General features: G+C 55.3%; 3 protein-coding genes across 3 annotated transcripts; 1 reads left to right on the top strand and 2 right to left on the bottom strand.

The window, feature by feature from the left end:
- Positions 1–1,557: 1,557 nt before the first annotated feature.
- CSUI_007651 (uncharacterized protein) lies at positions 1,558–5,277 on the bottom strand. The gene is made up of 2 exons (XM_068067796.1): positions 2,099–5,277; positions 1,558–1,900 (listed from the first exon to the last, which is right to left on the bottom strand). Exon 1 carries the CDS (start codon positions 4,960–4,962, stop codon positions 3,841–3,843), a length of 1,122 nt encoding a protein of 373 aa, XP_067920226.1. The 5' UTR covers positions 4,963–5,277; the 3' UTR covers positions 1,558–1,900; positions 2,099–3,840.
- A 126-nt stretch (positions 5,278–5,403) lies between these two features.
- CSUI_007652 (alveolin domain containing intermediate filament imc11) lies at positions 5,404–7,452 on the top strand. The gene has a single exon (XM_068067797.1). It carries the CDS (start codon positions 5,999–6,001, stop codon positions 6,794–6,796), a length of 798 nt encoding a protein of 265 aa, XP_067920227.1. The 5' UTR covers positions 5,404–5,998; the 3' UTR covers positions 6,797–7,452.
- A 266-nt stretch (positions 7,453–7,718) lies between these two features.
- On the bottom strand, positions 7,719–9,920 carry CSUI_007653 (60s ribosomal protein). Its single transcript, XM_068067798.1, has 3 exons — positions 9,196–9,920; positions 8,481–8,612; positions 7,719–8,011 (listed from the first exon to the last, which is right to left on the bottom strand). The coding sequence occupies exons 1-3, from the start codon at positions 9,337–9,339 to the stop codon at positions 7,880–7,882; spliced, it is 408 nt and encodes a 135-aa protein (XP_067920228.1). The 5' UTR covers positions 9,340–9,920; the 3' UTR covers positions 7,719–7,879.
- Between the last annotated feature and the right edge of the window lie 195 nt (positions 9,921–10,115).

The following is a 10,115-nucleotide window of genomic DNA, read 5'->3' on the forward strand; positions in this document are numbered from 1 at the left end:
CAGAGTCGCAGCGAGGGCGTTACGTGTGCCCCGCCCGTTAGTAAACGAGCACCGGCGCGCCGCCACCCCGGTGTTACACAGGACTGGAGCCGTGTTTTCCTGTCTCTCGCTCCTTCACTTCCCAGTTTAGCTGCTTTCAAGGTAAGTCGCTATTCCCGCACTCAAGAGGACGATGCGCCCGATACCTGACGGGTAATTCTCGGAGACGCCGTCTAGGCAAACGTCTGCAGTCGCACGGTCACTTGAATGAAGAACTAGATGCATGAGAGAGGCAATGCTGCAGGATGGGTCTCATCGACTGAAGTGCCCCACGACCACTCGACAAAAGAACGTCAGCTTCTGATTTTTCTGAGCGGGGGGTTACACCTGGAGTGAGGTCATCCAACATCGGCTAATCCCGGCCCGCCCGCCTAGCTCGGTCAAATCGAGCACCAGCGGGAAGGACTCCCAACACTCTCATCGCGTAGCCTTTGAGCGCGACCACTGCTCCGCAGCGCTGGGTTCGAGCCCGACATTTTTCTGTAAGAGAGACCCTGAATGTCTTCTCGCTGAGTAAGAAACCCCCTGTTCGACCGCTGCAGGACCCGGTGTCACACTTTGAAGAAGCTTAGTTCGTACATCTCCTGCTCCTCCCCGTACAGCAGTACTTGCAGCGTTGCCTTTGCCTGCGTAACACCACTTCACTTCTGCGTACTTGTAACCATCTCGCCCGTTAGTGTATGCTGCGCCGCAGCTCGAATCGGTCTCCGTCGCCTGCAGTCCCGTCGTGCATGAGCCCACAACGGTACTGATCGCTTTGCAATTTCATATCCACTGTCCCCTATCTCGTAACTGGAGCTGGCCACCCCCCTCCGTGGGTAACTCCGCTCCAAAGAAGAGACTCAAAAAGACTTTCCCCGCTCGGGGATGAGAACACGAGTACGCTGGACGTAACTTTCCAACATCTTTCTGTCGAAACTTCTCGAATGCCTTTCGGTCCGCGAGTGGAAATGTACCCTGCCGATTGACAGCAAGCGGAGATGTCACCTGTCATGCCGAAATACGGATCGGAGCGCCCGGCGCGAGACGCCTTCGAAGGAGCGAGTCCTACAAACCAAGCCAAGAAGTGACCTAGAGAGGTCCACACTAGCTGCGGGTACAGGCATGAAAGCCTGACACAGCCGGCGGGACTCAGGGATCGTGGATTTGTCTCTGACGACTCAGAGACTGAATTTCTACCAGCCGGCCTTGTAGCTTGAAGCCGAGCGTAATCAACTACAATGGCAGGCCCTCTGCACGTGACGACAACGTTACACCATGCGAAAACACGCCTTCCTCTCCAGCAAACACAGCTGGAGACCGGGGACCTTTGTGTGAATGGATAACTCGTAACTAGAAAACACGCAGCGGGGCGAATTTCCGAGTTCCTCTCCAAATATCATCGGTCGGCCACACCTAATGGCTTCCAAGTTTATTCACCATATCAAAAAAAGCCCAGGGCCCACTCACGCCACTGAAGGGACGGCTTTTGCGAAGTTCTGCGCACGGCTACTTAGCCGGCAACGCAGAAAAGAGAAAGACAGCCTTCTGTTTCGACATCGGCTCCCCCCGCCGGGCACTAGTCCAAAGCGGGGACAATGCTACTCCTACAAAGCCACGGAGGCATTCCCTGAGGTTGATGAAGTCGTGACGACACCACGACGGCAAGAAACTACAACCGAACGTTCGTTTGCAGTCGGCCGAAAAACGCATCCGGACAGAGCTTTAAGGCACTTGCTCGACCAAACCTCCCAGTCCGGCGGCCCACCTCCGCTACCGCGACGGCCACGAAAATGCGAGGAGAGAAGCTGGTCGGCGCTTTCTTATGGGCGTCCGCCAAAGCAAATTGCTCCCTTCAGAGGCCTTCTTCCTGATACCTTATCTGCACCACATTCAGTCACGCAGACGCCACACTCCTGCTGTGCTGCGGAAGAGACGGCAAGACCCAACTCACCCGGGCAGCGTTGTCAGTCCTTCGCGCCATTCTGCGGTCGACAAATGTCTGGCTATGCGAACGGAGCAAAGCTTTCAATTCTACCGTTACAGGAGACCTTGAGTAGAATTTTCCGAGAATTCTAACCTTCACGAGCGCAGGGAAAAAACGTGCCTCCTCGGATGCTGAGCCCGGCGGAACCAAGTGCCATTTTGTCAGGCCGGATAACAAGGATAGCGGGAAAGGCGCATCTGGCGGTGCTTGTTCCCCACAGCCGGAGTGGTTGGACGGAAGAACTTCCTCTGCGGGAACGTACGCGTATGGGACAGGCTTCCGACCCAACGCCTGAGTTTCCGAAGCAGCCGTACACACATCGACAACATTCCACACTTGCCCGCTAAATCCTTAACGTATGATATGGAAGGTGGTGTCTGGTCCTGTTCACTCCAGAATCCTTCCTCGATCGCAGACCCTTCCGGCCAGTCCTGTCCATGCCCCCAACCAATTCAGTCTCCCCAGCAAAGACAAAGCCCCGCCCCTTTACTGCGTGGCAGGAGCCGCCGCCTCTTCGGGCCAGCCGGACAGCGTACAGAATAGACTGTCGCGGGTACTCGATGGACGTGATAGTGGCGCTACTAACCGGGGACGTGTCTCCGGGAAATCAGGCCCGGCCGCTCAGCACTGACTCTGCATTTGCACTCACGTTGAGGCTGAAACCGTCGGGTAGGATCGCGGACCAAGGCAGATGCCCAGCCTCCCTGCCACCAGGGTGGACGGTGATCAGATGCATGCTGCTGACCTCCACTCCGTCTGTTAGACGAACGGGAGCGCCTGGAAGTCTTCTGGTGTACAATGCGCGGTTGATATTTTGATTCTCTAAAACGTAGAGGCCATCGAATAACTCAGGTCCTATCTGTTCAAGATTTTGGGAGCAGCTTAGAGTGGAACGGCACGACAGGTCGAAGCCCCACAGGAGAAGTTTCTCTGAAGCACGTATCGCAGACAGGAAAGACCTCCCTCTGCCGGCACCGTCATACAGTCAGAAACTGGTTAGAGCTTTTGTTGCGAGAGAGCTGCGAGTAAGCCCAGCTATTCGATACCACTGTCAGAAGTTCAGGAGCTCCCATCGGTCTTACCCGGTATCCTTGGGGCCGCCTGGCGCCTGATCAGTGTCGTCTCGAGATCAAAGGGTGGGATGGGCACTTGGACCATGAACTCCTTACAGCCTGCTAGACAGTCCTGTGTGCGCCGCTCTGTCATAGTACAAGAGTCCGTCCGAGCTTCATCAGACCTTCACCACATAGGATCCCACACAACCAGTTTCTTCTTGTGGGAGAAGACACTTGCTGTTTGGGCACGGGAGTTCGGGAAAAAAAGAGTAAACAGGCTGCGTCGTCTGCCTTGGGACACGAAAATTTGCACGCAGAAAGTGGTGCTTGTTGATCTCACTTACTGCTTTACGACCTATGCCAGATGGGAAGAAGCAAGGAACCTGAGCTTGCTGAAGCCAAGCAGACTCTTGTTCCTACTTGGTATTGCGCCACTGCCAGTCCAAAGGCTAAACTTCGTGAGAAAATAGCATCTCAGCCCCCTTAAACTTCCTCGCCAACTGCGCAGCTGATGTTCCCATCCCTCCGCTCACAGAGCCGGATCGACGCTGAGTCACGTTATCGTCTTACGTTGCATTGAAGTAGGTAGGAGACCATGAGATGCTTGATGGTTCTGCGAGAACAGAGAGAGCTTCATCCACCTTGGCGAGAGAGCCCCGTAGATCCCCGTCCAGCGATCGGATGAAAACGCCGACAGGGAAGACGATGGACGAATGCAAACGCCAAGATGCATCTCGATCCTCCGTCGAGTATTCATATAGTCGGGTGAAGGGAACTGAATCAAAGCTTTGAGAACTGCGATGGGTTGGCAGAGATTGACTGTCGGTTGCCCGACCACTCAAAGAGGCCTGAAAAGGGACAGCGGGATGCACAACGCAAATGAGCAGTGAAAGAAGTCAGGATATGTTGAGAAAGTCCAGTCACCTCGACTTCCGCGGTCCCTTGAGCGACCCCGGCAAGAAGCTTAAACAGTGGCCACTCCTCCATGACCTCAGGAAGCTCGGCAAGAAGACCTGAGAGGTTGATGCATTTGAAGTTACGCGCCCTACAGTAATCACCGGCCGTCAGGTTTGCCGCCATGACAGCGTCTTCCATAGCTTCATTGAGAGGCATGCCATTCTCCACAAAAGCCTGAATTGTGGAGAGGAGGCTGGAGACAACGCCTTCGTCAATGTTGGCAAAAGATGAAGGGGAACCGTGTAATTGAAGCCAAGGGGATAACAAAGGCGATGGTTGAACGTCAATCCTATCAACCCGGGGCACTGCCCGTTCACGAGAAAGATGTGGAAGGATGCTCCGCGCCGGTCTCGCCACATTGTCATGTTTTTGTCCGGTCCAACTGTCCATTGCGGAGATGAATGGTGGAATTGATTCGGAACCGTGGCCGGTGTCTAGCCGAGCAGTTCGAAACACATTCAGGAGAACTGTCAGGAGAGAGGAGGCCGGCGACGCTCCAAGAGATTCTGGAGATGCAGGAGGAATCACTCCATCCGATTGAACCTGAAATGCTACGTGTCTACTTGGGGGGGTAACCGAGTACTCCTCAGGCTGCTTTGTTCGGTTGACAAAAAACCTGTCGTCACGTTCAAGGAACTGAGCCTGTTGCGGGGAACGGGGCTCGGCTCGAGGTGGGGCGCGGATGATAGCGGTAGGACTCTCGGCCCCAGCGGCTAGCAAAAGTGGAGCCTGTTGGTCCGGCTCTGCTCCACGGTCGAGAAAACTGCTTCCCGCGACTGTCTCGTACCGCGCTTGAACGGGCCTCGGGTCGACAGTTCCATCTACCGCCGCACCCGTCGCAGAGACAGCGACAACGAAGACTTGTGAGGAAGCCAGTGCGAGGCGACCGAGCTCTCTCGACAGCGCAATCGAGAGCACCAACGCTTTAATGTACACGACTGCCATCGCTAAGGGAAGCACGTGCAGCCTGCCCGCCGCTCAAGTCCTCCCGAGGTCCGGCTGGAGGTGAGCAAAGCTCGGTTGATGCTTGTAAAAACGTTCCCTAAACCAGGCCCAGCTCGGAACCCGGCCACGCCTTAACCCAGACGCAGGGGCTGCAAAAAACCCAGAATGGGGGAGGGTAAAAACAGTTAGGAGGTCTTGCGACTCGGAGACCAAAAAAGAGGACTGGAAGCGCAGCGGGGCAGCAAGCACCCGAAGCGACTTCCCGCTGATTGCCCTGGCGGGATCGAAACTTGCTATTTCTGTTTCATAGTTGAGAGCAACGAAACTAGGGGGTAAAGTCATCCGACCAGGTTGGGGTACCCGCGGTGTTGGCCTTGCAGATGTCTCGCTGGGTCGTTTGCATGCCCAGCGAGCTAATGGTCGACAGGTCAGAAGAGGAAAAATACAGGCCATTCACAGAAAAGCTACGGTTGAACGCGTTTCATTGTCGCGGCGTCGTCCGCTATTTGTCCGCGCATGTCGTTGTTTCGAAGGCAGGGTGAGCTTCACGTGTAAATATTTTTCCTTGCCTTCTCTACGTGTGAGGTGGGTATCGTTTCACCAAGTCTTGCTGCTCCCATGGCTGATGGCCTCTACCCTCGAGTCGCAGGGCCGCTATTTCAACTTCTGCTGTAGCAATAATTTCCGGGCCCTTCGCTGCACTAGGGTGTCGGCTGGCCGCATTTACTGTGTGATTTTGCTTTGATAAAGGCAGTAGCATTTCTTACTGCCAACACTCCTCCGGTCACTGAGTATCTTCCGCGCTGCAAGGTGCACAACCGTGTACATTATTGGGGCCAGGAAGACGTGTGAGGCCTAGAGGTGTCACTGGGGGCGACGGCCACGGAAGGTGTGGTTCATCCAGGAGTCATTGCGTGTGAATTCAGGCTGGCTGGTGTGGGCCTTCTGCTGTCACCTGCTCCAAATCTGAAGCCAAGTAGTATTACTATCGAGCTGGCCGTCCGCTGCTTCCTGGTGGGTCGGCCTCTCGCCAGCCATGAATTCCTGCTGCGTTGACCGCCAAGAGAGCCGGCAGGGCTATGTGATGGGAGCTCATGGCTTGTCTCACAGCGGAGCATGGAAGCAGGGTTTCGTGGAAAGCCGAAGGCTAGCACCTGTCCTTCGGGGTCAGAAGACGTCGCGGCGCTGGCTGCATGTTGGCGCGTACCAGCCAGTTGATGTTGCGGTGAAGTATGTGGAGGAACCGATAGTCAAGGTAGTCGAGAAGCTAGTACCAAGGATAATTTTTAAAGAAAGGGTGCAAGAGGTACCGGTTGTCGAAAAGGTAGTCCAGAGGGTCATCAGGAAACCTTGTACACAGTGCGTCGATAGGTATGAAGTTCGGGATATGAGCTGCTGTACGCAGTACGCACCCCAGGAGAGTATCGAGCAGCGGCTTATCTTCAAGCTGAAACCTATATACCAAGAAAAGATCATTTTCAAAGAAAAGCCAGCAATGGTGTACGTTGATCGATACGTGGAGATTCCACAGCACGTGGAAGAGCTTTGTTTCCGAGTCCCGCTAGGGTCTCGTTCTGAGTTGTTGTCGGTTGACTGGGGGGTTGCTGATGATACTTCCGGACGAACGAATGAGCTCTCAGTGCCCGCCAGGGGACTTGCCCGTAAGGCTCGCCTTGAACAGAAAGGGGGGGTTCTCTATGGCCGCAGCAGTGAGTACGCGTACACAGCCCGGTGCCTGCCCGGCTTCTCCGAAACTGCGCCGTGCCGTTGTGTGCCGCAGGCGCCTCAGTCTGTTTGCCGGAGTTCATGCTGTCAAGGTGCTGGCCCGCCTTAGGGAGCAGCGGCAAAGAGTTTGGATCCGGGTCGGAGCGAGAGGGGCATCGTCTGCCAGCCGCTTAAGAGGAAAGCGAGCAGCTCTGTCGTGAGTTCACTTGGCCTGACTGTTTTCAGGGATAGTACGGGGTCGACTGCTGAATCGGCGGCGTGGTGGTATCGAGTTGTCACCGCCCGCCCAGGCGCTCCGGTGTAACTTCTTGGCCACAGTGTCGCTGTACATCCTAGGATTCTTCATGGAAAGAGCGGACTTTTGTCGAACTCCCTACGGCCGTGTTTCCGTTTACATGCTCCGAGACTGTCGTGCGAGAAGGCCGTCCGCGAGCTGCCCCGGCAAGTATTCGCTTACGTGGTACTCAGGTGATCATCACCTCTGGCTGCCACGGCTTCACGAATGTTGCCTTTCCTGACCGTGAAGAGATACCTTGAGGGACTGCTGTATATCTAGCCGGGGGCATCTGCGGCGGCTGCACCTTCCGGTGCCTCGTTTGATGGGCATCACTGGGGGACGCCTGGATACGGGCGAGTAAAACACGCCGCTTCCGCTCATATACAACTTAAGCCTTGGACGTCTCCCAGGCAGTGCTCAAGCGGCAACCCCGTCGAAGTTTTTGTACTGACACGTGTAGTGTAGTCTCAGTTCCACGATCCTGGAATGGTGAAAAGGCTAAATGAAGCTGCCGCCTGCCTGCGCCGGGTGCCGGGCCGAGACCCGACGAAACGCGATTTTCGGCTGCGTCCGGCAGAGTCCAGCCGGGTACGCGAAAAATGTTCAGGGGGGTGACGCGTTGCGGGTCCTCCGCTCCAGGCCCCCAGCATTCAATCAGTTTACGGTTCAGTGCACTCCGGGAGTGAGGGGATTCGGTATCAGTGCTGGTGTATCTTCACTCATTCACCCCAGGGAACGTGGTACACCACGGGAGCCGCCACTACACATCCCAGTTTATGAAGTTTCGCCAAACAACAGATCGTGGGTGCTTCACTCACAGATGAGGGAAGCCACCCGTGGGTTCTACATAGCAACAGCATTTCACCCCGTTTCGGCAGTACAAAAGCAACGCAACGGGGGCCAACGGAACCTCCCTCACGCTCCAGCGTTCTCATCGTCGTCCTGCGGTAATTGGAAGTATCGAAGCTCGTATACCGTGTCGCGACTGCTCACGACCCTCATGAAGTCACGCAGCATCTGCTTCTTCAGGTACTTCTTGGTCAAGTACTGTGAAGTTAACACACACATCGTCCCGCTGTCTTCGGACACATGACTGACGCAGAATCACTCGCAGCACACCAGTGGCTCGTCGACACGTAATAGCCCGATCTGTAGCCGTACTGATTACCTCATCGCCCGCAGCACCGCGGCTGCCTCTACCACGACGCCCCGCCATATTCCCACGTCGTAAGACCAGCAGGCGGACGCATTCACAAAAGCTACAAAGACAGCCAAGAAAACACTCAGATCATGCACCACGGCACCATAGACTCCCAACGTAAACTGGCACAACGGACACGAGTTTGACATACCGTCGCGAAATGGCCCCCGCCGCACGCCGGGAGATTTGAAACTGTCGTCGCTCGATTGCGGTATAGAGGTGAAGATAGTGCCTGTGCTTTCTCCATCTAAAGCGATCTACTCCAACGCCAAAACACTTGAATCAAACACGCCTCCGGGGAAACGACCGTCTTACCTTGATATATCTCTTCGAGAAAGGCAGCTCAGCAGTGACGAAGACCTTCGCTTTCTCACGCGTAACTTGGACTCTGTCGCCTAAGTTGTTGCACTTCCCGTTAACCTTGATGTGTCTCTGTAGAAACCTTTCCTGTATTACATACAGAATAATACACCTACACTAGTACGGATGGGCTCATCAGACTCGTCCTCCGAGTGGTTCCACAGACGGGCTACCAACCACACGTTTCTTGCGCCCCCCTGTGGCCTGCCACAGTGGAAAAACATACACTTTGAGAACGTAACGAACGCTGTCGCACGGCGTAGAAGATGCGAAAAACGGCTACAAAGATGAGTACCTGTCGTCTTTCTAGCGTCACACTCCTCTAGTCAAGGGCGGCCGACTAATACCAGCTTCGGCTCCGCTGGCCTACAAATTTACTGCTCGTTCACACTCGAGAGGGCAGAGACAGCGCTGTTTGCAGAGCAGTCGTCCGGAAAATGTAAGACCCGAAATCGGTTCAAAATCACGCCACTGATAGCCCAGTCCCGAAACTGATGTTCACAAAGTCCACTGCCCACACTGGATTCAGGTGTTTGTCTCCGTCAAGGCATTGCAATCGGGAGACTCCCTGGAGAAGACGTGGGGCGAGCGTGCACCGACCCGTCAAGTCAAGCAAGCCTGATTCGCTGTCGTACGTCACGAAGAAAGCCACAACCACATGGGCACGTACCAGACCCTTAGCCTCGAGAATGTTATCATCGACAGGTTTTTGGCAATCAACAGTAAACTTGACTTTGACCGGCTTCACTGCAACGCCCTTCTTCCCACCAGCGGTACGCGCCGCGCCCCTCTTTCCCGTGTGGGTTTTTGCCATCTTTGATTCCAACCGGAAGAAAATACGGGAAGCGGATAAACCTAAAAGACAGAACACATCCAAGTGGCGGCCTTAGTTACGGTGTTCACAGGCCCGGCAATACAGGAAAGAACACTGTGCTAAGAACCCTCGCGGTCACAGCTGTCGATGGGAAGCAACTGTCCGTCGACCCTGCTTGGCCTGGCGTCGGCTTATGAACGGAAGTAGACGGAGTCCTCCATGGGAGAAAGCGCTACACAGAATGGAGCTGGAGCGGGGATGTGAGCTAGGTTGTTACTCAGGGTCCAGCCTGGGGGAAGGGGGTCTCGACAGTTTTGCGTGTGATGAACTACCGGTGTCGGCTACACTCCGAGAAACCTAATAAAAGAGAGAAAACTTGCACATCCATATCAGCAGCGAAACCGGTTGACCAGCTTCTGCCGCGGGTGTGGTACGCCCGACCACCGTCTTCTTTTCTCCTTCCCCCCGACCAGGGGGGGGGCGTACGAACATAGAAAGAAAGCCGCTGTCGTAAGGGAAAGACCCGCCCTTAAGTTAACTCGGTTCGCAGATCAGTGAGTTTTCTTCATTCTTGTACAATGTAACGCCTTCTGATCGTTTTGCCCAGCATCCAGTCCGGTTCGTGCTTGGGCGTTGGAGCCGGATAGGAGGTGGTGTAGCGCCGGTGACGCGACTCTGAGTCGCCGGCCTGTCTGCTGCCCGGTGTGACTGCCTTGCCGCGTACCGAGTGCCGCGCCGTGAACGATCGCCGAAAGCCGACTACTGTGCGTCTCTGT

The sequence above is a fragment of the Cystoisospora suis genome (genome assembly GCF_002600585.1).
Source record: "Cystoisospora suis strain Wien I chromosome Unknown contig_4109, whole genome shotgun sequence".
Taxonomy (NCBI): domain Eukaryota; phylum Apicomplexa; class Conoidasida; order Eucoccidiorida; family Sarcocystidae; genus Cystoisospora; species Cystoisospora suis.